Source organism: Pyxicephalus adspersus, chromosome 3 (genome assembly GCF_032062135.1).
Source record: "Pyxicephalus adspersus chromosome 3, UCB_Pads_2.0, whole genome shotgun sequence".
Taxonomy (NCBI): Eukaryota; Metazoa; Chordata; class Amphibia; order Anura; family Pyxicephalidae; genus Pyxicephalus; species Pyxicephalus adspersus.
Genome location: NC_092860.1, coordinates 12,931,488 through 12,959,419, shown reverse-complemented (window position 1 = coordinate 12,959,419; position 27,932 = coordinate 12,931,488). Strand labels below are relative to the sequence as shown.

The 27,932-nt window shown below is 39.0% G+C and overlaps 2 protein-coding genes across 7 annotated transcripts in view; both read left to right on the top strand.

Moving 5' to 3' along the window:
- PHF20 (PHD finger protein 20) overlaps nucleotides 1-16,676 on the top strand; it is a 38,528-nt gene extending 21,852 nt beyond the window's left edge. For 2 of the 5 annotated variants that reach the window (XM_072403625.1, XM_072403627.1), the window contains exons 10-20: nucleotides 1,092-1,148; nucleotides 5,092-5,367; nucleotides 9,964-10,149; nucleotides 10,754-10,840; nucleotides 11,259-11,405; nucleotides 11,828-12,003; nucleotides 12,114-12,213; nucleotides 12,605-12,800; nucleotides 13,757-14,150; nucleotides 14,672-14,852; nucleotides 16,513-16,676. In XM_072403625.1, coding sequence (XP_072259726.1) covers nucleotides 1,092-1,148; nucleotides 5,092-5,367; nucleotides 9,964-10,149; nucleotides 10,754-10,840; nucleotides 11,259-11,405; nucleotides 11,828-12,003; nucleotides 12,114-12,213; nucleotides 12,605-12,800; nucleotides 13,757-14,150; nucleotides 14,672-14,852; nucleotides 16,513-16,652 — 1,940 coding nt within the window. In that variant the 3' untranslated portion in view covers nucleotides 16,653-16,676. The remainder of the gene's footprint in view (nucleotides 1-1,091; nucleotides 1,149-5,091; nucleotides 5,368-9,963; nucleotides 10,150-10,753; nucleotides 10,841-11,258; nucleotides 11,406-11,827; nucleotides 12,004-12,113; nucleotides 12,214-12,604; nucleotides 12,801-13,756; nucleotides 14,151-14,671; nucleotides 14,853-16,512) is intronic. The other 3 variants (XM_072403628.1, XM_072403629.1, XM_072403630.1) reach the window with 3 other exon arrangements.
- A 6,636-nt stretch (nucleotides 16,677-23,312) lies between these two features.
- On the top strand, nucleotides 23,313-27,932 carry SMIM19 (small integral membrane protein 19). Of its 2 annotated transcripts, XM_072403623.1 has the most exons (4): nucleotides 23,313-23,400; nucleotides 24,452-24,590; nucleotides 25,668-25,792; nucleotides 27,752-27,932. In XM_072403623.1, the coding sequence occupies exons 2-4, from the start codon at nucleotides 24,457-24,459 to the stop codon at nucleotides 27,796-27,798; spliced, it is 306 nt and encodes a 101-aa protein (XP_072259724.1). In that variant the 5' UTR covers nucleotides 23,313-23,400; nucleotides 24,452-24,456; the 3' UTR covers nucleotides 27,799-27,932. The 2 variants fall into 2 exon arrangements, with proteins under 2 accessions (XP_072259724.1, XP_072259725.1); XM_072403624.1 differs by lacking the exon at nucleotides 23,313-23,400 and having other exon boundaries at nucleotides 23,686-24,590.

Sequence of the window (27,932 nt, the reverse complement as noted above, 5' to 3'; positions counted from 1 at the left end):
TTGGGCATTCTGCAGCAAAGTCCTCATTTTAGATTCCAGCTTTTGCACCCATTTATATATGGCATTTACTGATGTCACAGGTAATAAAAGCATGTAAAGTGTTTGAATCTGAGTAAGACTGATGAAGACGCAGCAGTCAATATTTCCTTGTTTGCCTTCCTATATCGGTTACTGAGGACTGTCTGGGTAGCTCAGTTTAATCATGAGTTGGTATATCAGTAGAAGGAGATTGCTGAAGATCAAGCTTTGACTCTTACCATAATGGATTGATTATTCATTTATACTTTGAAATTAGAATTTTGAAAATGTTGTTTTCTGCTTTAATGTAATAAAAGTTCATTTGGCAAAAAAAGCATTTGTCACTGCAATGCTGTCCTCTTAAATCAGACCTATCCCCTGCAGAAAAACACTCCTTTCCAGGGTGTTATGATGCTGCTACCTGGGTGGCATATCATCATACAGGTCCGGGCTTACATTACTATGTCACCAAATATTAATCAATTTATGTGAGTGGCATTCTTTGTTGCCACTTGAACTAGGATGTAGCTGGACCAGACAGAACACCCCTAAAATGAAACTATATATTTGTGGGTAGTAAATATATGATATTGGTGTTTGGGATACTAAATGTACGGGGCCAGAAGCTGGATATGGATAGGTTTGCTGAATATTTTGTTATTTTTTATATTGCATTGATTTTTTTTTTTCCCAATATTCAATTTAATGGCAAGTTGCACACAAATTATCAGCTTCATGTTCATTGAATCCCTTCTGTTTCTTGAAAACTGTGATTATTTGATTGTGCTGGGTTGTTTCCATTCCTCCTAGAAGTCCATGTTCACAAAAGTTATCCCCACCTCATTGGTTTTATCTAGTTTGTGGAGAACATTCATGTGGGACCTCCTCATATACCCTTGTAACAGCCAAGGCATGGAGACAGGTTAGGACATATTTGTGGGCATATCTTGTCACTGAAGTCAGAGGGGTGCAGGAAAAATAGTTTTGATAGTTGGCCTTTTTTAAATAGAGAATACAAGTCAAGTCTGTATCTGTACATTTCCTCAATAACCTTATCTGGGTTTTTCCTCTAGCTCCTATGAAGCGGAATCCACGGTCTGACACCTCTGCTAAATACAGTAGAGAACCTTGTAAGACACTTTTATTGTATGCTTTACTTCTTACCCGTGTCTGTCAGGTGTGCGCCTAGTTTTGATATTGCAGCTTTGCAATAGCAAATTAGTGCTGTTCAGCTTTATCTGTACGATTCCTTACCTGTCTTTTCTAAATTCCCTTTCTGCTTCAGAGAAATTTTCACCTTTTATTTCACTGAAATCCTTGCAGCATCTTTCTTCCAAAAACTTGCTAATGAAGCATTTTTATTTGTCTTGTTGGAAAATAAAGTTTTACAGACAGTTATGCATTAGCAGCTTATGTTTTTAAATCTGATCACTGTAAAGTGAATGTATTCTTGAAATCTGTTATGGCAATATTGCATTGATAAAAAAAAAAATGTGAAGATGTGTTATATAACAAAGGGTGTCTAACTCCAGTTGTGGAGGACAATATACAGGTCAGGACTCTCTGTAAACCATACTTTGCTAAATTTCCTTTTTTCTGTTGGAGTTTCCTGGCCCAGGACTGGTGTTGGACAGCTGTGCTATATAACTTTTCTGTAGTAGGTTATTCACTGATGCAGTGTTTTAAATTTTGCTTTTGGAATGAACTAACCCCATCACTTGCTTTTTCTTGGTGCACGCTGAAGCTGTAAGACCTTTTTGCTTCTCGGTTGAGAATGCACATTGGGCAATTCTTTGTATAAAATTGTCTTTTGACTGTAGTTTTTATTACATTCCTTTACTCTTATGGCAGCCTTTTAAAAGGATGTTATCAGGCACATGCTGGAGAGACAAGGCTAGCACGATTATTATTATTCAGTATTTATTTTATTGCGCCAGCATATTACACAGCGCTTGCATGAAAGCTATTGACCCACTCCCTATGCACCTAGCTGGAAGCTGAAAGCTTTGGTCTGTTTTATTTATTTTTTTTTCTTTCCCAATAACAAAATGTATTTTTAGAGGTGTCTTGCAAAATGTGTGCATGCTGCACTTACCTTAACACATTACCATATACTGGCCTGTTTAAAAACATGCTAAAAATTGATTGTGCAATATATTTAAATGTTCTTGGTTGATCTTTATAAAGTGGTAAAAACAAAAACATTGATTTAAAACAAAATCACTGAAATATTTTTGCCTATCCTATTGAAGTGAGCAAAGAAACAAATTTATGCCAGCCCTCATAGAATATATAGAGTATGATTGCAAATTCGAATTGAATATGGAAACATTGATGTAGGGTACTAACAACCCATCGATAAAAGTGGGAAATGAATTGGACTTGTTTGGATTGCAATATTTGCAGCAAGCAGGCTTTTTCTTTTAAATCTTTGCATACTGCCATTGTCAGGTGTTTTAACTATTTAAAACAACAATTACAGTTAGATGCGCAGCCACTGCTGCTTGTTTTGTGGTCTGTTCGCTTTAAATTTTGACCCTTTTGATTGGGGATTTCACTGGATTGAGTCATCAGTTTGCAGCTATCTGGTGAGCTGTCATCACTCTTACCCAAGAGTGGCATACTGGATTTTGCAGGGATAGTCTGTAAGTGGCCCCGGGGGAACTGACTTTTGCAGAAACAAACAAGTTGGCCACCATGCACTTTCCCCATCCAGTGTTGTTGACCTTGGCTCTGGGCTTACTGCATGAGAAGGCCATTTTGGTTGAGGGCTACTTCATTTATTGGTCGCTAATAGAAATAATCCATGCCTCCTGCAGGATTTTACCACAGAAAAGGATTAAAGCTGGGCTTGAGATCTAATGTCAGCTGCTCGGTTGAGTGTGCTTCACTCCATATAGCACTAAAACATCTGCCTGCACAGTTTTGTTCCTGCTGCATGCCTACAGTGAGTTTGTAAGCTTTAGCTCTATCATATGCTGGGGTTTTCTTGAGTTGCTTAGGCTTTGCCTGAACCTCATGTTGCTTTTACTGCTACAAGGTTGCATCTTGCTTAGGTTTTGTTGCAATATGTCAAAAAATAGTAACATATGGCTGCACGTTTGTAAAACTAAAGAAACAGTTTATTCATGCAAAACAGTTTACAGTGATCTAGCTCCAGTAGGCTACCCAATATTTCATCTAGTGCTATACTGCTCGTCAGTCAGAAAAAAAATTGTAATGGGAGTCGCATCCTGCAACCACTATATTGAGAGGTTTTGCTTTAATGCTTTAAAACTAAGTACAATATGATATATTTCGGTAAACACACACTTTGTTTTTACCATTTAACAATGTTAAATTGTATGTGATTTCTGTGTGCTGTGCAATTATTTCTTAATTCTTTCTTTGCTAAATAGCTGCTAAATCCTTTTGCCTTTGTCTGAGCAGCTACTTCTTGCAAGCTAAGCTGGTTGTAAAGAAGGATTAGTAGGCTGCAGCTGATATTCAGGCCATGATGGGGCTTGTAGTTGTTTAATAAATGAAAAGATTGCAGATTAGGGGAGTGGATTATCAAGGGTAAAATGGTTCAGATTTGCATACACACATGGTGCAGTATGGTTACTGTTTCAGTTCATTTTATGGAATGAATCTAGATCACTGTATGAAAAATTAGACAATGGCAAAATAAAATTGTTTGAGGTGGCAATAGAATGTGTGAACGAGTTTGTTTAGGAAAGGAACACATCATTATGATATTTTATATTTATTTTTGTCACCTGTGGCTGTTATATAGAAATTTTGTTTAGTGGAGAGATGTATTCAGAACTATGACCACCGATTTTGACTATGCACTTTTAGGTAGGGGGTGTATTTGCCATAAGGTAACCCCATACTTTGATCACAAAGGGCAAACATATTGACAAATTGTTCACCTCCACCAATAAAATTTCCCTTTTTAAAGTGCCATTTGTGAGGACTTGGACCAATTTCTTAATGCATTTAGTTTAAATCTACCTACATATTTGGGCTCAATGCACTTGCTAGACATTGCACTCATGTGGAGAGCAGGGACTTGGCAGAGATTTGTGTAATTCAGTAATGGACATTCTGTTAAAACTCCATTCCAATATCACTAAGACTTTCACAAGCCTGGCATGTCTGACCACTGTTTTTGGGCAGCTTTCAGCCATATTACAACAATAAGTATAAAAAAATGAATTGATAGGCTCATCTATGACGCTAGCCAAGTTTGCAGCTTTGTGGCCCACTTGGCAGTCTTGTGCTTGAAGACTGTCTGGTCTGCTTGAATGTCCCATGACTTTCATGTCTTTGGCAATCCTTTGTCTCCTGGCATAAGGAGTTTCCTATGCACTTACAAAATGCCTCTGACGGCCATTAAGCTGATACAGGATTGTGGATTTGGAGTTCAAGTGTTTTTCATTTTGAAGAAATTGGCTATCAAAAAAAAAAATAAGATATTTTCCTAAATGCTGCTAATTATCTGCTTGAGCTTCATTAAAGTTTCTAACATGGCTGCCTGTTTGTAGTTTTCAATCATTCTAACTCTCCAGCGTCTCTGCAAATGCAATTTATTGCATTTTAGCATCCACATAATTATGAGCTATTAAAGTGAATCTGTTACAAGGCAAGATCAAAGCACTGTATAGAAAAAAAGTAAACAATATTGAAATTGTTTTCTACTTGTGAAACTTATTGCCATGAAAGGTTAATAAGCAACTTTGGTAGCGTCTAAATTCCAGACTCTGTAGCAGGAAAACTGCATGAAGTTTGAAGCTGTTGATGCTACTCTTTTGCTGAACATTGCCAACATTCAATATGGCCACAGCAAGGGTGAGAAAAAAATTCATGTTTTAACATTCACGTAGACAAAAGCACACACTGTGCAAACGTGTTACTAGAAGAAGACTAAACTGCTGCACATTAGTGGTCTTTTCTTGGTGACAGATTCTCTTTAATGTGATCAGAATAGAGCACATTTAGTTTTAAGTTTTTATTTTTTTTAATTTGCTTCCCTTATGATTTAGTTGCATTCTATTTTTTTGTTTCTCGTTTTATTTTATATGATTGCAGTAACAAATACTTTGAAGAAACTTGATGATCCAGCTACCAAAGCTGTGACATTGGAACTGGAACCCAACAAGTTTAAATGCAAGATTTTGGATTGCTCCAAATCTTTTCGCAAAGCCAAACTGCTGCATTACCATATGAAGTATTTCCATGGCGTTGACAAGTCAGAGCAGGAACAAAGTCCTGTCACCAGGCATATGCAGACGAGAGGCTCTTTAGCTCACGAAAAGGCCAATCGGCAAAGTTCAAAAAGAAGACGCACCACATCCGGTCCGCTGCGTAAGACTATTTCCCTTTGTGTCTTGTGGTTGTGTTTAGGAGTAGATTGTAGCAGTGTGGCTGTAGTAGAGTGGGATCCATATCATGGTTGAGACGCATGTGGTTCAGTGGATTGGACATAGTTGATTAAAAGTCCATTTTTTTCCCCAGCAAATTCATAAAAAAACTGTAGATCTTGCCATGAGAGTATTCATTTGAAATGAACTGAATTCCCAATGCCATCTTTCTTTTATAAACTACCAATTCCTCATCTCCCATGAAGATGAAGCCATTTTGTAGTCCAGATAGTCAAAGCAGTTTACGGTAACAAGCAGAACTATCTCCAGAGATACATTGGAGTTAACACGCCCAATATAAAGCCATAGACATCAGGGTATTTCCGCTGGAAACAATGTTTCATTTTTATTTCCAGTGATGAACATAAAAGAGCTGTACACAGGGTGCCGTTCTGCTCTTTGAGGAGAGTGAAAGGACAAACAAGCAGCACCCCTCTTTGCTCTCCTCCATAGGGTGTTTGATTGGTCGTTCATTGATCTGCAACAGAAAAATGAACGTTGTTGGGGGACCACTGTACTCGTCCCCCAAGATGGGCCTGACCTCAATTTGATGTGTATGTAACGCAAAATGGGAAGGGTCACTTGCAGGTTTACCTGGGGGGGGTGATTGGTTGTTATTACATAGCAAGAAGTTAATATTGCCAGTGTAACTTATCCACAAAGAATAACTATACTAAAGGTATGATGTACAACAGAGTGCAGATACTTCTATTCCCCCTCCTTAGTATTGGTCAATATTGAGCCTACCTTTCCCTACGGACTTATCCACAAGAAGAACTGTGTTTCTAAGTAAGTGAGTGAACATTCATTGCAAATCACATCACCGGATGAATGGTAGTATAAATGGGGCCAAGTCATCCACTGCTGACAATGTGTTAGAGAGATTGGCAACAGCAATCCACCCCCATCTAGCATGCATATACAGCATACAGTAACTGGAACCAAACCTAATCACATCAGCATTTACCTGTGCCTGATCATCCTTGTAGATGGAATTATTAAAGTTGTTGGCCCAGTGAAGTTCTTTGATTCTGGAACTTTTAAGAACTTATTCTGGGCTTTCCAGTGTCACACATGGAGGGGGCAATCCTGTAGCTGTTGGATCACATGTTTGAGAGTTCCAGGCAAATGGCTAAATTTGTAGTGGAAATCCATGTATGGTGTATCTACCTAAAGACCTGTTGTTCTGCCTAGCGGGTCTTGTGATTCACATAAATCTGCTTCAGATCCAGTTGACACCTGTTCTGGTTCAGCTTTGCAACCTCTGATGTTACCAATCCAGTTCAATGCTCCTACTTGGAGTAAGCCAACTTTATCACACTTCAATTTAATTGAGCAGGCAAGCATTACAAAAAGCCGAACTGGTAAAGGGCAAAATCATGTTCGTGGCTTTGCAAGTATGGCTGAAGTGTGTGAATCACAAAACTGAACTGAAATAAAATAATTTGTTCAGATAAAATAGACATTAGCTTCATTTAGAATTTGCACCTGCACTCAAGTAAAATACTCAGTAGAATTCATGGTGGATTCTATAATGATGAGCTGACTCGGTCCTGCTGGAGCAAAGCATCCCCAAACTGTGACATTTCCACCTCCATGCTTCACAGTTGGTATAGGTTTCTTTTCCTGGAAGACTGTGTGTTTGGTTTTTGCCAAAGATGTCCTTACATGTCCAAATTCAATTTTTCACCCCTCTGTCCAAAGAACATTACTCCAGAAGATCTGGTCTTTCTGTGTTCTCCTTGGCAAACTTCAGTCTGGCCTTGATGTTTCTTTTGAAGAGTAAAGGTTTCCTTGCAAGTTAAAGTTGTGCAGTCTCTTTCTGATTCCAGAGGCATACACATTCACATCAACAGTAGCAAGAGCCTGCTGTAGGTCCTGTGATGACATTTTAAGGTTTTTGGAGCCTTTTTTTTTTGGCATGTTAGCAGCTATTTTGAAAGTCCTCTACTTGTAGACTATTTTCCGGACAGTGGAATGGCTGATTTCACTTTCAAATCCCTCAAATCCCTTACCAGACCTATAGGCTACTACAATCTTCTTTCTGAAAGCCTCAGACAGCTCTTTTGTTCGCGCCATGGTGTCCAAACTAAATGTCTCAGGTTTACATAGGAAAAACCTCCTTCAAAATGCTGAGTAACAATGTTCTAATCATGTGCACCTCATGTGATTGATGCACCTGTGTGTGGTTTGAGCCATTTTTAATGGGGATAAATGTGGGGTGTCCTAATTTATTCCTCACTAGAATTTGCACTTTTGTAGAATTAGGTTTTACAGAAAATTTTGAAGTATTTTATCTTCATTTTTAATTGTTTAGTTGTAATACCTAAATCTCCCAGTATTGTTAAAATTGAGATTAAATATCAGTATGTCCAAGAAGGTTACAAAAACACACAGGCTATCATAGGGTGTCCTAATTTTTTCACATAATTGTGTATAATGTATCTCTAATTCTAAATGTGCTGGGACTACAAGTCGAAGTGTGTCTCTCTTGTGCTGCTTAAAGTTTATTTTCCTGGTGAGGAAATTGTACCTGAGGATCTGCAGTGCAAGCCACTCGCTGCTTCTTGATCATTTGTCCGATAGCAAGAGACCAGCTTTGCATGAGAAAGTAAAGCCTGACATGGCATTCCTTCTCTCTTTTATCATTATTCACATTATGAGTTTAATTTTTAATGTTAAAGTCTGGTGTGAGTTGTAGAATTTGAAATCCAAGTATTCTAAAAGGTCCAGCAACCTAACAACTTCTGCAGGTCAAGGTAAGCATTTACTAGAGGATTAAGAATATCTCTCCCGTCTGAATGTATTATAATATGAAATGTGTAAGTGGTTGTGCCGACTTGCTTAGGTCTCGGCAATGGCATCAGTTGGAGACGTTTGAAGATCATTCAGAAATCATTGACGGGTTTATTCAACCTAAAACGAACCTTCTTTTGTCTGGCTTGAGCAGGTTTTGCACTCCATGTAAAAATAAAAAATCTCTTTAATTCAAACAAAGACGAACAATACAAGCTTTAAATTAATTACTGCTTGCTTGTCTGCAAGCACGTGAACTGCTGCTGGTTGGCACAAAAAAGGGATCTTGCATAACTGATTTCTAGATGTTTTTTCACCATGTTTCTAAAATGCGGGTTATGTCACAGTATTTTTTTTTCCTTTTTTAATTTAGAAATATAGATTAGAACTCGACAAGTTTGATTTGTTAGGCCTAGTAAACATAGGCCTGTGTGTATTGAAAAGCTCTTACGTCGGGTTTCAGCTTTGTTTTTGTTTTATGAATTGGATTGCGTGGAGCAACATTCGCATGTGTCCCTTTTGCATATTATTGTTTTTTTTTTTTTTTTTTTTTCCTTTTACAAGTAAAGACTTAAGACAATTTTTTTTTTTGCAAATACTCAGTGCTTGCCTGTTAATCAGGATGTGAGTCCTTGCCTAGGTTTAACACATTGCTGCTGTACACTGTGGTTTCTTCTACATTCCTTTTCCTCATAGTAGCCCTGTAGTGGTATGGTGGCTCATGATAGAACCACAGTAAGCAGCAGAGGGGTGTAGGAATCTGACATACCTAGGCCCTCCCATGTCTTCAGTTCTAGACCTGGCCTAGTTCCAAAAGGTAAAGAAGCTTCAATTCCCATGTTGTCAGTGTACGCCCTAAACCTATATTCCCAGAGGCTCCACATGGATTAAGTTAAAACAAAGAAATCACTGTAGGCATAACCAGGTACCTTAACTTCAGTACGGTTGTCAGTTTTACCTTTACTTTTTTCCCCCCAAGAAATATAGACGACTATGGCCACCAAATAAACTGGTCTGCCATATGTGGAGAAAAAAAGTCCCACCATGCTGACTACTCCCATGGTATTGTATGTGGAGCACCCTGTTAAATGCATCTAATTCATTTTTTTGACAACATGTTTGGTATATAATAATGTATTTCATACATAATGGCAGCTGTATTCCTTTTGTGTTTAAGCACCAGAATGGATATTACAATTTCACATTAGAAGAGTAAAAGAGAAGCAGCTACAAATAAGCCTCCGTAATATGTACCTAAATCTGTGGGGTTATTTATTTTTACTGGATCTTCTTTGTGCAGGAAGGCACAAATTACCTAAACATGGTAGCCAGCATCTTTTAAAATGACTGATTTGTATTGAAGACAGATTTTTGTCCTGGTATTTCCACAAAAGATAAATTTCAGCTCTTAACTGTATAATTTTGGCCATTGGTAGACTGCTGGTTCCTTACTTCAAAAGCAAGGCAGCAAATTCCTAACCTCTTGCAGTGTAGTGTATGTGAAGCTGGGAGATATTTTTATGCTAATTTAAGCAAGTTTTCCTTATAAAATTTTAGGTTCCTTCAATGACTTTATAGGGTATTTTGAACCAGATTAACAGTGTTGGCCTGCAAGTTTGGCTATTCCACCTTGTGCTCTCAACCTTGGTTTTTAGTTCTTTACTGCTTTAGTATAACGTTTTGGAATTAAGACAACTGTCCACTAGCAAACCTAACTATTTTTTTCTTACATTTTTACTTTTAGATACTCCCCTTCAGGTCTCGCTGAGAAGTTCGCCCCATGACGGCAAGGATGGACTATGTGAAAAGAGGCGACATTCAAGCCCAGCCACAAACAGTTCTAATTCCCATCGACCATCCCTTAAAGATAAAAGCAAGGAAAATGTAATCCAGAAATCCCTTCGCAAGCCAGACAAGTTGTCAGAAAATGGTAACTTTTAAAAGCATTAACAAAAAATGTTTTGGTCTCTTTACCAAATGTACCTAATGTAAAGCCGTATATTGGTCTGCTCTGCTCTGCATACCCCAGTAGGTGTAAATTTTAATGTCCATGAAGACCAAATGGGACTGAATACAAAGATACAGTTCTAGTGAAAAGTGATAGACAAGACAACATGCGCCCTGTTGGTTCTTCAAAAAAAATTCCTAAAAATATGTTGGGTGTGTATAGTACTTATTTGATCTTTGTTTCCTCAGCTGCTGAATAGGAAGTTGATCAGGGGTTTACTGGAAAAGCAAAGCATGTTAGTTAAGTGAAGGCGTGTGCACAGCATTTTAGGTAACCTTTTTGTTTTACCTTTTGCCAGGTGCAATGTATGAATTCCATGCAATAAAAATGCATATCTGGCTGCCTGTATGGCTTTTCTGTGCCCTGGGTTATTTCTTTGAATACTTGACTAATCTGACATTCTAGACACATCTACACACATTTAGGGTTCTGGATTTAAAACCCACGTGAAGTTGTGCTTGTATGTTCTGCCAGTGAATGTTTCATTTTCTTCATGTGTTCAATGTTCTGTCACTCTATCTTACAGTTAAAGAAAAAGTAAAAGAGAAGTTTAAAGACTTCTTGAATCTGAAGTCCAAGAAGAAGAAAAAGAAGAAAAAGAAAACAAAGTCAGGTAATACTTGAAGGGTAACTTTAGGCAGTAGCTCTGTTAGATAGATCTGGAATAATTTTGCTTCCATAAATGATTCTCCTCCACCCAGTAATCTCCTAAAAACGTTAGCACTTTTTAGATATGGAGCGCCCTCCCTAAAGGTTAAGTGAACACATGGAGCTACCTTGAAAGCATAGGTTACGAGGGGGAGGGGGGATTTAAATTTCAGTTCCTGCAAGGGAATAATGCTGTTGGGTGGAATACTGACGTCATCCCCTGAGTTTATGGTTTCACTTTCTCCCACTATACAGCAAAGACAAGGAACTTTTAGAAATCCATATCTGATTCTTCAGCGTTTGTGCTCCAAAGGCTTCTGTTCGAACCTGTTCCAAACATTCCCTTGCTCTTTTTAAAACTTGTGATTTATTTTTACTTTCAGAGCTGTCTGGCAGTGAAGAAAACATAGATATTTCCAAGGAGCTCTCACCTAAAAAAATAAATCCTTCTAAGACCAACAACGATTCTAAAGTCCCTAGTTCTGGCAAGACCAATGATCATGGGCGCCGACGAGATTCAAGACTAAGTGGTACTTTTTACTTTTTTTTTTTTTTTTTTTTTTTTTTTAAAAGTTTTGTTTTCCTCTGTTTGCTGCCCCACATGTTATGTATTTTTTTATAACTGATAGTCTGGGTAACTTGGGCCCATCATGCCATGGCTTATAGCTGGTTTTCTCTTCTCTGTTGCTTGCTTTTGAAGCTTATTGGCTAGTTCACCATCTAAAGTGACAAGCGGCTTGTTAAAGGTACAGCTTTGGGTTACTGTAGGTGATAAAGATTAAATGTGGACAAAATCGAGGGGGAGTCGGGGCCCTGATAAATAATGTAGACATACACAAATTGGTCTCTTCTACTTAACGTTTCTTAGTGTGTTTTGTGCTGGCACTTGTTTGAAAACCTCGTAAAAGTCAAAAAGCACATTTTAAGATTTCTTCTATTGGTTTTTGAGCAGATGAAGAGACACTCAGTGATTCTTGTACAGAAAGCTTACTTTGGAGCGATGAGGACTACAATGAAGAGATTGATGTCACCCACGCAGATGACGATATCGATGACGAGGAGGATGGTGATTGTGAGATTGTGCGCTGCATGTGTGAGGTGCAGGAGGAAAATGATTTTATGATTCAGGTATGATTTTTGCAGAGAAATGAAGAAACTAATTCTTACTGTATACAAGAAAGGTGTGGACTGGAGAGTAGGTATATTGGAATGTTTACATAGGTGTTCTCTTTGTGCAGTGTGAACAATGCTTGTGCTGGCAGCATGGTGTCTGCATGGGCTTATTGGAAGACCGTGTTCCTGAGAAATATACCTGCTATGTTTGCCAGGATCCTCCAGGTATGTTAGTGTTTGGCTGTACCTGGTAATTTAAATATTTGTTAACATTCTCTTGAGTACTGTCCTTGAACCAAGCTATATTCTGATATTATCATTACCTATTAGACTAAGAATGCATTTTAGCATGAAACTTGGGGTGAACATTGACAGTCCTATTGAGCACTTTGCACTATAGAGTTTTCAGCACTTCCGAAGCGTATAAATCTAATGGAAATGTGTTTATAAATGAACCTATTCTTTGGTTCAATGAGCCAATAAAATGGTTTGATGTTATATTGATGGAAACTTGTTAACCTAAATCTCCACATATATGAAATTGTTTCAGTTAAAAAAAAAAAAAGTAATTTTTTGTTTTTAAATGTATAGGTTAACTGATGACTTTTTTTTACAGGCCAACGAGTGAGCCTAAAGTACTGGTACGATAAGGATTGGTTAAATGAGGGCCATATGCCTGGGTTGTCCTTTTTAGAAGAAAATTATTCGCATCAGAATGCAAAGAAAATTGTTGCCACCCACCAGCTCTTGGGAGATGTGCAGCGAGTTATTGAAGTTTTGCATGGTTTGCAACTAAAAATTAGTATATTGCAGTGAGTATCATCACACCAATCATACTGTCTTAAACCATTTAACATGTCTAGATCATGCAGTGATTGTTTAATAAAATCATATTTGTACTTGATCTACTGTTGATAGAGGCAGATAGTGTTGTGTGTCCTGGTCACTATAGCCAGTTTTTTGGGATATACATTTTAAAATGTCTAGAAATGAATGATACAGTAACATAACAAAGATAGCATAAAGTGGCTGTGTTATGAAGCCTTGCGAGGAAAAAAAAGAAAAAACATGCGATTTGGTTGTTTAAGCAATTGGCCTGCTTATGAACAGTATTCACAGGCAAGACTATTCTAGAGATGTACTATACTATGTGATCAAGGCAGAGCTATAGCTTTAGTCCTGTGCACATTGGAGGAATAGTGACTATGCATTGTAAAATGTTCTTAATCTATGGAGATTAAGTAAGGAGTTGACCATTGTTGACCTTTCCAAAAAATATTCCGACGGTCATGAATATCCTATGGCTGCAAATCTTCACCTTGAAACAAGTATGCCGACTAGGAGTTTGAACATCAGTCTGACTTTCCTGATCTGCATGCTTGTTTTTTTTTGTTTTTTTTTAAAGTTGGTGACAGGCAGCTTTTCAGGAGGGTCAGCAATGGCAACCTTTTTTGGGAACCTGTTTGAACCTGTTGGGTCTCACCCACAGCTGTGGTCTGTGCAGACTTCACACAGCCCATTGATAATGTCACCATCATATTCACAAGGTAATACCTAGGTTTGGAAAGACATATGGGCAATACACAATGTATGTATATCCAATGGCTATTGAGCAGTGAATACACGTTCAAAATTTAGGGTGGCGCAGCTCTGTACAACTAGGACTTTATTACAACCTGTAGGAATGTTACTATAGAGTTTACCTTCATTACAGCCTTACTACTGAAAGGTAATCTTGTAGCTAAAAAATTGTCTTTAAATAAAACAGGAGCAAAGAGCACCCGGACCTGAAGTTTTGGGGCCAACCTTGGAAGCAGCACGTGGTGAGCGAAAAATGTTACATCAGACGTAATGTGGAGGAGAACTCCTGTAAAGAAGATTCCACAAATTACAGGACTTACAATGGTGCCGCTGATAAGCCTTCCCCCATTCCTTCCATGGAGGAATCTTATATTACGAGCGAGCATTGTTATCAAAAACCTCGGACCTATTATCCTGCAGTAGAACAGAGACTGGTTGTAGAAACAAGAAACTCCTCTTTGGATGGAGGGGTGGATCGGATACGGCAGAGCAGGGAAGACTCCATTGCAGAAAGACTCGGGTGGGAATTGGACAGAGAACTGTTAAAATCTGAGAGCGAATCTAAACATAATTACTGTAAGGTGAGAATATTTTTTGATTTCTTGTGTCCCACGATAGATGAAAATGTTTTTGCATTTTCTGTATGATTTTCCTAGTATACACACTGTGTTTTTGATCATGCGATCATGCGGTGGTGGTTGCTGCAAAACATACCTGTTGGTAGTAGAGGGGACTATCCTTGGCCAGAATACATTTTTTGTGGGGGGTGCCAATATTCAGTCTTCCATCTTCCTGAATGGTAATTGTATAGGAGGTACAAAAATCCTGTGTTTTATTACGTTACTGGATTAAATGGTGTGTCTTGTTCATTAGGTTTTAAAGTAAAACCCCTGGAATTGCTGTAATCTTAACTTTTAATAAAAAGAAAACTAGGCTCAACCTATTGATTGATTGACATCAGCTCACCGCTTGTAAAATGCAAAACTAATTGCTGTTCAGTGTTTTCATACAATACCCAAAATGCAATTGTCTTCTAGTTTAGCAAGATTCTGTGTTGGTAATATATTGATTGTTAATCTATGCTATGGTTTGTGTTTTTTAGGTCCGGGAATGCTTATCAAAGCGGAATCCACCTCAAGAAACGCCTCTCGCACAGACAATAGACAATGGAGATGCCACAGTCAGTTCACAGCTGCAGTGGCAGCTTAATCTCCTCTCTCATCTAGAATCCCTACAGGATGAAGTTAGTCACAGAATGGATCTAATAGAGAAAGAACTTGATGGTAGGAAGTTTGACTCTAGTCACATGCAAAAATGTTAACTAGTGTTAAAAGTTATTTTTTAATCTTGGCAAATATGGAGCTTCGTTTAAAATTTAATACTGCTGTAATAGATCTTGTTCAGGTACTTCCTTCTATAAAGTGGCGACTTTTTGTTCTTGTCTTACCTTGATCATTTCCCTCCTTTAGGTCTGATTTGAGTGGGTGGGTTGGACTGCTGCTCTCATAAAGAGCACAGTACTTCTGTCAACAGGAGGACTGGAAATTGGCAAACTATAGGATAAGGCCCAGGATAACTCCTCTTACTACGAGCATACTATAGAACAGTGGTCCCCAACTTTTTGGAGCTCGCAAACCATGGGAATACGAGTTACTCAGAAACTTCCTCCAGAGTGATGTCATGATGCCAGAACCCGCCCACTCTTCCATCACAGGCTCCAGAAACACAACCGGCCCTGAGCCTGCAATGCATACGGTAGATATGGTCCACGGCTCTGGCCGGTGCACCCCCCAAGCTGGGTCCTTCTCCTGACCCCTGGATATCCTAATTTTAACATCGGCCAGGAGTGCATCGGCCAGAGCCGAGGACCTGGGGTTGGGGACCCATGCTATAGAACGATGAAAGCCTGCTCTTCTGCTGTTATGACAAACCTATTTTTACTGTCACATTTACTCAGAGGAAGTAAACCCAAAAACTATACAGTTATACACTTACCTTCAATCCCAAAGTGTAGTGAAAGCGCTCCTTCTGCGCATGCCTGAGATGCTCGGTCGTACACAGGAGCAGCCAGGAGCTCTGCACTCTCGTTCATTCTCGATTGCCTAGGTCAATTGAGAATTAAGGGGGAGCGGTGCTGTACTTTTAATAAAAAAAAAAAAAAAAGGGGTGGCACTTTAAAACACAAACAAACAGAATGTCCACCCTAATCCAGACTCTCCTACTTTGCTGCTGTACTTTAATTTCAGCTTTCCTATGTGGCCATTTTCTGCCTGATTTTTGGGCTCCCATTTCTGGATCCTGCTGGAGTGGACATTGTAGGTATAGCATCAAAGCGAGCGTCAATCGTTGCCTTAACACTTGTCCTGTATGTAAATAATTTACTAATAAGCCAAGCATTAGTAAATACCGCATTTATTTAGGTTACCACGTGCCTTAAAAATTCCCAGTTTTCCCACCAGCATTATAGCTTAAAGATTAATTACTTCCTGTTTTTCTTAATGAACAAGAGACCACAAAGGAACACCATATAGCATTGAAGAATCTGTATAGCCCTTGAGGGACAACATCTCTTCTGTTCTACCCTTGATAATATTAATATACTACTGGTAGGAAAAGCATCTTTTGTGGAAGAAGCCTAAGGAACAAACTTCAAAGTCCTACTTATCTGTCAAATGTCCCTTTCATTTACTCAAGTGAGGAACCCAAAACCCCCACCCCCCCAAGTCCACCTTCAAGGTCTGAAACATGCTGGTAGTAAGAGATGTTATCCCACAAAAATTACTTTATTTTTTTCTTCTTACCATAAAATTATTTTTCTGAGTCTCTTAAAGGAAGGTTTTCCTGGGCTTATCTACAGGTTTAGTTTTTACTATTTATGCTAAATATTCTCTTGTACATTAAACATTTACTTGCCTGACCATTTTTTATTTCGTACTGTTACAGTCCTAGAAAGCTTCCTGGATTACACCGGGGAACTGGAGCCCCCAGAGCCACTCGCACGGCTTCCTCAACTAAAACACCGGATCAAACAACTTCTCATGGACCTTGGCAAAGTGGAGCAAATTGCTCTTTGTTCAGCATGAAGAGGCTGGAACCAAAAAAGGAAACTGCTCCTTTAAAAAAAATTACAAATTTACAAAATGGAATCGATGCCTCCAGCATTGCAGAGCCTTGAGCAGCATGCAAGCCTGCATGTGCTGTGGACATGCTAATGTGGAAAATGGAAAGCTACAAGTTGTGCTCAACATGAAGTGGGCATGATGTTAATACTGACTGATAACAGGCTAGAATTGTACTCGAATGTAGTAATGAGGCTTGTATCATTTGTGTTTTTTCTTTTTTAAATCTGTACTGTAAACCTTTTTTTTGTTTGTTTTTTTGTTTTTGTTTTTGTCCCAAGCAGATGTTAATTTTGTTAGCTCTTTTCTGTTGCTTATTTTTTTTTCAACATTGAATATTTTTTTACAGCATGGAAATATGATGTTGAAAACCCACTTTCATCTAAGTAAGATCGGTAACAGTTCTAAATGAGTACCAGTCATTTAACATTAGTAGGGAAGACAGACTCTGTCTTTAACCCTTCTATAGTGAAGATATTGGTCTATTTTCTTCTGAAAGTACAGTCCAAGGCCTGCTTAGATTCTGTTAAATACAACCCTATTTTGGTTTTATTTAGCAGTTCTGGGTAGTTGGCATAAAGGAGGGTTATGTTGGCCCTGCCACTCGTTCAAGATTTGGAGACAGTTACTCATTACACATTACACTTCCACATTATAAAGCAACCATTTTAGCAGGGAAAAAAGGTCTTGATTACTGTCAAATTATTTTTCCTGCCTTGTTCGCTACAAAATGTCAGATGCACTTTATCTAAAAAAAAAAAGTTTTTTGTCCAGTCAGACTTGAAACGTTGCCACTGAAAGGAGCGCTTTAGGAGCCACTAAATCTGTTTTAAACCTGTCATTCTACCTGACATGTCCAGCTTAAGTATAATTCAAACGCATAAAGACATGTCTAGGCCTTTTTCTACTTTAAGTGCATAGATCAGTATTTAATCACCAAGACACTGTAGTCTCAGACTCCTACATTTCGCAGTGATAAAAACTGCTTGTTTTTGTTGTATTTTTGTTTCTGCAGTGTTTATGATTAAATTTTATTCTGCTTGTGGTACTTGCAGTACTGGTATGGCACGGTTAGTTTCTTCTAGGGCATGATCTAAAGTAAGCATAGTGAAGGGGTCTACATTATGCTGTTTTTGTATGCTTATAAAGGCCAAGCTGTGCCTGCAGATGGGAGGTGGGAATTGTACTGGCTTCATATGAAAGCGAGCAGTATTTTTTTTTTTTTTTTTTTTTTTTTTGGGGGGGGAGAGGTAGTCTTCAATTGTATCATTTGGGATGTGTTAATAGTTTATCTATTTGTCTGGCATTGTCCCCTATAATTACACATGTTCTGGCCTTCCAGAGTTCTGCAACACTAGGGCACCTTTTCCTAACTAACTTTCCTTAAACTAACAAAATGAATTTAAAGCTGAAATGTGGACTAAACAGGTTGGCATGCTGGAGTTCATTGTGTATCCAACATATAAGCAGCACTCTTGCACTTTCCTTTTGTGCAAGAACTTCTGTATGAAAGACAACACACTGCTTGTTGTCTTTTGCAGGGTGACTGATCCTGTATCCAGAGTTACAGGGTTTCCATTCGATGTACACAGTGGATTTATGACCTGAAAACAATTTAAATGAGTTTTTGTGCCTAGAGTAAAGAATAATGAATAATTAAAAAAAAAAAAAAAAAATCTGTAATTGTGCCACAATTAAGGATCGGGCTTCACTTTCGTGAAGCGGTGAGTGTAAAGGAAGCTATTTTTCTGTGACCGATTTAGGCTTCCTTTGTTTACTCCAAATAGCACTTGATATTTGTTTCTAATTTAAGGTTTTCCCAGTTTTTTGATTCTAGGATATTAAGCTGAGTTGTACTAAAACATAGGATCTAAAAAACCTGTCTGTTCTGTGCTCTTAAATTAAACTTGTAGGTAAAAGCTATAAACCAAAAGTTTTAGTAGAGACCATTTGTTTTTGAGATGTTTGTTCAATTAGGTTAATATTGTCAACCTATGGAAGCTTACAGCTCTCCCAAAACACCAATGCAAATGCTGTCTGTATTTGCATAGGTGTAATGCACCCCCATTCTTTTCTGCATAGAAGTTAGGGTGCTTCTGGGCTTTCCCAGGCATTCCAGTTCCATTTATTCTAATATTAGGACAGTTAATGGTTAGGTTATTAAAGATGTTGGCTTATGCCTTTCTTTCCCAACAGGTTTTCTAAAAATTCATAGTTTTTCCTGTGTATTTATTTTAACCCTACCATTTAAAATTAAATAGAAACATAGACATTAGAAAACAGAAAAAAAATTGCTTGTTCTGTTCGGGATGGATTACTTTTTGCCAACGTTGCTGCCCATGCACAGTTTAGATTATTCATTTTTTGTTTCCATAATTGAAGCCACTTGTATTATTTTCTATGGATTGCCAAAGTGAGTTCTTTGTTACTAAGCACACATGGATTGGGGTGTAAAATCCAAAATTAAATCTAAACTCCAGACAAGCTAGCTAAATATTAAGATTATAGAACAAAAATGCTCAGCACTTAACTAAGCAATTACCGTATTTTCCGGCGTACAAGACGACTTTTTAACCCCGAAAAATCTATGACAAAGTCAGGGGTCGTCTTGTACGCCGGGTACCAGTACTTACCTGCAGCGCCCGGTGTCCTCGCGAGTCCCCTCTCTGGTCTGGCGTCCCTGCGAGTCCTCCTGTGCCTCCTTCTGTCTTCCTGCTTTTCAGCTTACACGAGTCCTCCTGGGCAGGCTCGCGTTGCTTCACAGCAGGACTCGTGCAAGCTGAAAAGCAGGACGTGAGCCTGGATTGGCTCTCCAGTGGAGAGCCTGGATTGGCTCTCCAGTGCAGAGCCTGGATTGGCTCTTCACTGGAACACGCCCATTCATTAAAGGAACGTGCCCATTCATTACTTAGAACTAGTAGTGTACAGTTCTTTCCGCCTCTCCGTTCTCACACAATAGTGAGATCTGACAGGCAGAAGGAACAGTACAATACTGGGCATATAACACGACCCCCAAATGATTGGTTAGAGTGGGGGGTCGTCTTATACGCCCAGTCGCCTTATACACCGGAAAATACGGTAACTAAAAATCATTGAACACATCCACGTGTATCTCAGTTAACTCCCAAGAACACCATCAAAACCTTGGATTTATAAAGTTACTGGTCAGAGTATGGAGATGAACTCTTTTTAAGGTTACATTTTTAAAATTAGGATTTCCAGTTGTTAAATTCCCGTTTTCTTAACAGTGGATTTGGTGCTTCATTACATTGCATTGTAACTTTATAATGGGAAGTGTTAGAAAAGGCATGATGGTTTCATGAATCAGCCTTTCCATGTGTGTTTTACAGTAGAAAGATAATTGGATCCACTTACGAACTTTTTGGGTTAAGAAGAAAGAATATTAAAGGGCAGCTAATGGAAACGTTTGCAAGCATCTCCTTTAAGGGAGGCCAACATTATAGCAATGTCATCCCTTTTACCCACCAACCCCCTCTAGCCCCAAGCATGTGTGTTTAATCAAATTTCCTCACCAATTGCTCTGCTACAGCATCCCTAACTTTTAAAGCTTTAGTGTCTGGAGCTTTAGGAGGGAGAGAAGGAGTATGGCTGCAGAACCCCAACTCAACATGGAAGGAACCTCCAAACAACAGGTAATAAATTACCTTGCTGGTCCTCATGTCTAAAATAGAGGATTTCCCCTCCCTTTTAAACATAAAAACCCTTCAATACCACATTTATTTTCTATGTTGTGTATAGACGATGCATTTGGTCTTGTTCTTCTTCTGTTTATATGTGTAAATATATATATATAAATACATTTTTTTTGGTCCCAGCATCAAAATTGCTTTAGGAATAACAATGACTTGGCATTTGTTAGAAAACCTTTTGTTTATATTTTTTTTGGGGGGGGGGGGGGGGGGGGGGGGGGGGGGTTTCAAATGATTTATGTAAATCTAACAGACTAAAATGTTTTCTGTGAAGATGGGTATTTTATTTTTATTTGTTTCACAAGTAAGAGGCTGTAGTCATGCTTTCCATGCAGTGATTTACTAAATCTTAGTGGTACAAACAGAGCCACACTTACAGACTTTGTTTTCCCCAACTGCATACAAAGTTGGTCTTTGCAGAAGGGTTTTTTTTCTTTACAATTGTCCTTCCTAAAATAAAAATATATATTTAACTGTACTCTGTGTGTTTATCTTAATAATGATCTTTTACTAATGCAGTGGTGTTGGTTGGCCATGGGATAGCAAGTGGACTGGACTGCTTTTGGTTACTGTTGGGTTATAAGGTTGCCAGAGGGTTAAAGGTGAGTTACCTAAAACTGTTCCAAACTTCCCTTATTCTTTATATCTCCAGCATTTTCTGCATACCACGATAGTCATGAACTGTCCTTGAGAGGAGATCACAATCAAATCTTTCTACCATAGTCAGTCTAATGTTCCCAAATCTATATCACTTCTCCCACATCCCCTCTCCAGTGCTGTGTGTACAGGTCTCATTTGTTCGTCTGCCACTGGAAATGATCACAAAACAATTTGTTTCCAGACAATCATTTTCCAGACAATCATTTGACGTCTATCAGATGTCTGTATGAGATTTAATTGAGTTTCTCCAAACTGGCCTTGGACTTCTTTTCCGGTAGGTGGGAGAATATCTGAGTGCTCTGATGAAACTCATGTAATATTTTTTTCCCTTTTAACATGTCCTGCTGCACATTTTTAAAGTACTTTTTATTGTGATTTCTTAAGGAATATTTAACCAACAAGAACAAAATAAACCATGAGTAATATTTTTGAAGACAAAAAACAATCTATGCACAGAATTTTACTTTTGACAAAACGACAGTAATTTCTCCGTATTGAGAGTGCATGAATGATTACAAGTACCTGAGCTGCAGCACCTTTTAATGCATTGTAAAACATTGCTGTGTATAACGTTCAAATATGGTATATACTATTGTCACAAAACACATCACTGCAACTTTCTGAAGTGAATTTAGGTTGAAAAACCTAGGATTTCAGCTCGCACTGCATTGGGCAACAAAGTCTCCTGGGTTTGCTGTGAATGGGCATTTTTCCGTCCTAAGTTTACACCTCCTGGCTATTCATTTTAAAGAAACAAATACCAGAATACAGCTTTAAAACGTTTAACTATATAAAGCAGCCTTTTTCCTCCCTTTAACATGGAGGAATCCCTTGAAATAACTTTCAGGTAAATTTTACTGTAATTATTACATCCACAGCTCTCGCTACATTGATCAGTGAAGAAAATGTATCTTACATTGCTGGTAAATGGGAAGAATGTTACCCTTAGAGATAGCCAAAAAGATCATTGGTGTCACTTAAACTGACCTGAGAGGCATCAAATACACAAACTATCATGCTGCACCCCTATACTCTGCAGGCACCATCATACTGTTGATGAAATCACATATTCAATAGATTTATCTTGTGGGGAAAATTTGCTAATCAGATCTCAAATAATAATGAATAGTACTGCCAACATACCAAAGAGATAGATATAAAACAAACTCCATAACTGGGACTTTGAAGGCAGTTCACATACACTAGATACATTTTAAAACTATTTGTAAGGTAACTAATGATATGTATATCTGTCATCTTTAGTGCATGCAAGTCACCTATGATCTGTATACACACAAAATCCCTGATGAAGCAGAGTTTCTCTGCGAAATGCGTTGGACTGCCTACAGATCTGTAATAATATCATTATAAAAATGAACCTTTGACTTGTTGAAAAAACATTTTTTTCTAGGGTCTATAAAATACATCCACCGTATGGTTATAGGTGGTATGAATTTAGGCACAAACTTTTTTTATAATGTTTGTCTTAGATTTGATGTTACAATAAAGATGTCTGTTTTTTAAAATGTATCTACAGTGTATGTGAACTGCCTTAAAAGTTCCAGTTATGTAATTTGTTTTATATTTATCTTATTCTTGCTCACACCGCAATGTGTAATATTATTAATAAACAGTATTTATATAGCACCAACATATTACGCAGTGCTGTACATTAAAAAGGGATATGTATGGAATTCGTATTTGATTACAGACATACCTCAGTATGTAAAATCTTAAAGCAACAGGGAAAAAATATTTCGGTCCATTTAGTTCTCAGTTCCATGGAATAGTTCCTTATTCACTGTTATTATACAGTATTTATATAGTGCCAACATATTACACAGCGCTGTACAAGGGGTTACAAATGACAGACAGATACAGACTGATACAGGAGGAGGAGAGGACTCTGCCCCAAAGAGCTTACACTCTAGGAAGTGTCACTGCTGCACATTTCATTTTTTATAATTTCTCTGAGGATTTCATGTTTGTAAAATTTTTTGTTTTTAATGTTTTCCCTAGAAATGTATCCTGCCCCTTCCTGATAAATCTACAGAACGATCAAACCCTCCCCTCCCCGTGCCACCCACAATAATGAGAAGCACTGGCTTTTGATCCATTGTAATTTTGTTTTCAACAAACACGTGACACCTGTCTATATTACTATAACACTTTCAGGCGTGTTTCAAAACCTGCGGGACATTTAAATGACTGACCAATCGCAGCGCTCGTTGCGGCGACCAATAGGGGAGTGTCTCTTTTCTGTACCAGGAAGCAGCGCGAGTGGCGTGATCATGTGATCTCAGGCTGTTTCCGGGATCGTGTTGTGTAGAGAAGAGCTGCAGGTAATTGACAACGCTGGGAGGATTCATCTGAATTCATAGAGGTGTCACCCCTTCATGCTGCTTGCTGGAGAATACCGGGCTTCTGTATTCATACACATAGGGCCTGCTAATACAATGACAGGGATCTGTATTCATATACGGGGGGGGTAATTCAATGACTGGGATCTGTACAGCGCTGCGTTATATGTTGGTGCATTATAAATCTTGTTTACTAATATTAATAATAATCTGTATTATTTTACATGGGGGGCTGCCAATAGAATGACCGGGATCCCTCCACAGTCCTTGTCCCACTTACCTTTCTGATGTGATAGAAAAATACCGCCCTAGCCGCTCTCTTCGCTCCTCCCATGACTTACTAGAGACTTCCTCATCACACGCACGGCTCCCAGACTTTTTGAGAGCCGCCCCAACTCTCTGGAATGGTCGTCCTCGTCCCATTTGTCTTGCTCCCACTTTCTGCTCCATTAAAAGAGCACTGAAAAACCATTTTTTCACACTTACCTACCCATCTTCTTCTCTCTTTTGAAACCGTCACTACTTCCCCCCACTACATATCTCCCCTCCTATTGTGTGTTACTTCCCCCACCTCCTAGATTGTAAGCTCTTCGGGGCAGGGTCCTCTCCACCTGTGTCAACATCTGTATTCGTCTGTCATTTGCAACCCCTAATTATTGTGCAGCGCTGAGTAGTATGTTGGCACTATATAAATCCTGTTTATTAATAATAAAATTAATATTAATATACAGAGCCCTGCCTCTACCATGATGGCGGCGTCCATACAGAAACACATGGCAGAACAAGGCATGACAAGTCAATATTTGGGAAATGATCGGCCTCAGGGAGACCACAGCCCCTACTGCTGTCCTTTACGTCCTGCAGCCATTATTTTGGGCTCCAGAATTTTCTAACTCTCCAGTGAAGAGATCTGACTTTTGTTGCTGGAGCTGAATCCACACAGCTGGCTTTTCCGGCAGATCTGCTGCATTGCTCTCAGTCCAGTTTGCTGTAATATTAATATTTCATTGTGGAGTTGCATTTCTCTCCGCAGACATCATGGCTGGAGGATATGGGGTGATGGCGGATGACGGCTCTATTGACTACTCTGTACACGAAGCCTGGAATGAAGCTACCAATGTCTACCTGATTGTGATTCTCGTGAGCTTCGGCCTCTTCATGTATGCCAGGAAGTGAGTTGTCCACCTTCTGCATTGGTTTATAGTGCAGAACTATATATAGTGCACTTTTTATTAGTTTATGATGCCCCTTGGCTTCAATATAGTGATCCATCATAGGGGCAGAAGTGACCAGTTTAAAACATTTCACTGCTGCCAAACCTGCAAGATGCCAGGAGTTGCATGGGATGACTTGATCCCAATGTATCACTATATAGAAGTTGATGCAGCTCCTGGCACCTTGCAGGTTTGAAATCAGCCAGCAGTGATTTACTGAACTGCTCACTGCTGCCACTATTCATTTTCAACGGGCTACCACAGGGGGGCGCTACATGCAATGTCCCCCCAAAGGCGGCAGTTAGCTGGAATGAGAAAGCTGTAACCACAGCGCAAACTCACAGCCGGTCTGAATTTATATCCTAAAGCTCCATCTGCTGGCTGGATAGGAGAATACACTTATGAATTCTTGGTAATGTGGCTACAAAAATGTAAACATTGTCTTGAATAAAATACAGAATGAATGCAGTGAATCTGTGGTCAGGCAATGAGCATTAAAGTCTTTACTTATTTCTATCAAGCAATAAATGAGCTTTAGAGCTGAATTCTAAGCAGATATACCCAGTGCAGCTTTGTAATCATTATTCAGTTTAATTATCTCTATATTCAACCTGGTATCAAAAACTTATCACTGTGCTGCTTCTCCTATTACTGTTAAGGCTGGGGAGAATCGAGACAGCCTGAGCTCAGAGGATGTAGGTGGAATGATGCTGGCCAATAGACTGAGGACATCTAGTGGCAGTAAAGTGGTAATACGGAGGACAACTCCAGATTAGTGTTTTTTTACCTTTTTAACATGTGGGAACCCTTGAGATAACTTTCAGGTCTTGGGGAACCCCTTGGTTTAATTATTTGGGGGATCGGGTTGGGCTGCTAAGAAAATACTTTGTGACTTGCATCTAATGGGGGTAAGCAGGGGCTTGTTTTAAAGCTTATTTATTGGTTGCAATAGGTAAATTTCAATAGGCTGTCCCCCCTAACCATATACATGTTATAAGGATCCTTATACCAATTTTTTGGAATCTTCTACTTCAGGAACAAAAGGAAGATTATGAGAATATTTACAGTGCCGCCGACAGTGGAGACAACCTCCGAGACTAATTTTTATGACGACATGAAGAAAGTTCGCTTGCGTCAACAACTGGAGATGTATTACATTGGTAAGGATATCACAGATTATCATTAATATGTGAACGTCATACAATACTGCACAGAGGCTTTGTAGTGCCAGACAATAGGGGGAAAAGGGCAGAGGGGAACCAATCATTTAGCAGTGATCTCCCCGGCCCCTTTTAGCTGGGCACACCACCTGGCACTTTTCATTAACCACCTGGCTGTTTTTAGGTGGTTACTGAAGAGTTTTGGTCACAATACACGGGCTGCCACCCACCTCCCATTTATTCCCAACCAGCTTAAAAAATGTATGGGCTGAACACTGATTTAGTGTTCTATTTATAACAATAAGTGACCATGACTGGATTCTGGTTCTGCTGAACATTCCCTGTTAGCCAAACCCAGTTTTAATCAAATCTGACCCATATTTCCCCCCGCTTTATGTGAGTCCATTGTTATAGTATACAGCAGGGAAACAGGTATATGATTCCCATTGGCTGATGGTTGTCAGGGCAGTTCCATCTCTAACAACTAGCAGCCAAAAGGACTTCTCCTTGCTGTATACCCAAACAACTGAATACAAAAAAAATCATTAGATTATCTGGTTTTACAAGAACCTAACCAAATGTTTGTTGAGTAACATGATTTATAATGCAGATTAGATATTGCTATTTTCCACACACAAATTTTCCGGACCGCAGCCTGCATTCTCCAGCCTGTTCATAAAATGCAGGATGCAGTGTGAAGCAATTTCCTTTGGAATTCGATCTGCTTAACAAAACATGATTGGTGGCGGCCTCTTAAATTGCTGGCCATGGAGAGGAATGCCCCCCCCCCACACACACACACATTGGTGATTAGGATAGCACCTTTATAGGAAACTAAAACATTATTAGAGATATCAAGTGTCAACAGAGCTTTTCAGGCATCATTGAATGGGAGGTCATTAAGCCAGAGTTTGAGGAACCTCTGGTTAGGTTTGGCTGGCTTATTCTCACTACAGCAATGTGGTGCATTATAATAAAGGCACATTCTGTGCAATCTGCCCTTTGCACACACAGTGCATTTTTGAAAGCCAACATCATCTGTGTGGTGTGCAGGAGTGCATTTTTGTAGTGTGTTTGGGTGCCATTAACCATAATTGGCAACAATGCATGTGCTGTTAGTTGCTGCACAATGCATAACACATGATGTGATTGAGCCCTACAAATTTCTCATCTGGACTACTGTAATTACCTCTCTGGCATTCCACTACCCCGACTCTCTCCTCTACAATCTATTATGAATGCTGCAGCCAGACTCATCCATCCTTCCCACTTCTCCTCTTCTGCTGCATCTCTTTGCAGTTCTCTTCATTGGCTTCCATTCCACCTGGGAATCAAATTCATGCTCCTGTGCTTTGCCTTCAAATCCCTCCACAGTTCTTGTCCCACTTACCTTTCTGACCTGGTAAAAAAAAAAATAAAAAAAAATACTCCCCTAGCCGCTCTATTCGCTCCTCCACTGACCTACTAATTACTTCCTTACTAAAAACCTTATCGCACGCACGGCTCTAAGACTTTTATAGAGCTGCCCCGACTCTCGACTTGCTCCTACTTTTCGCTCATTTAAAAGTGGACTCAAAACCCATCTTTTCAAACTTGCCTACCTATCTTCTTCTGTCTCTTAAACCCTCACAACTCACCCACCACTACATATCTCCCCTCCTATTGTGTGATACTTCCCCCACCTCCTAGATTGTAAGCTCTTCGGAGCAGGGTCCTTCCCTCCTGTGTCAACGTCTGTATCTGTCTGTTATTTACAACCCCTATTTAATGTACAGCACTGCATTATGTTGGCGCTATATAAATCCTGTTTAATAATATTAAAAAATATTCACTGACTTGGGAATCCAACACCAAGCCTATAATTGTTCTTTATTAGTGTGCACTTTATTTGGTCATCATAGATTTCCAACCTTTCAAGCTATTTGTACATTTCATCAAATATTTTTTTTTTTTTTGCAGCTAGGAAACATGATCAGAACGACAGCGTTCAGGTCACAATGGACTGATTGGCTTGTGGAGATGAGACGCAGACAGAAGTTGACAGACAGTCACTGACGGAACGTTTGCTGGAACAAAAAAAATGTTATTCTAGTTTATTTGCAGCTGAATAATACACCATCATGATCAGCATACAAAATAA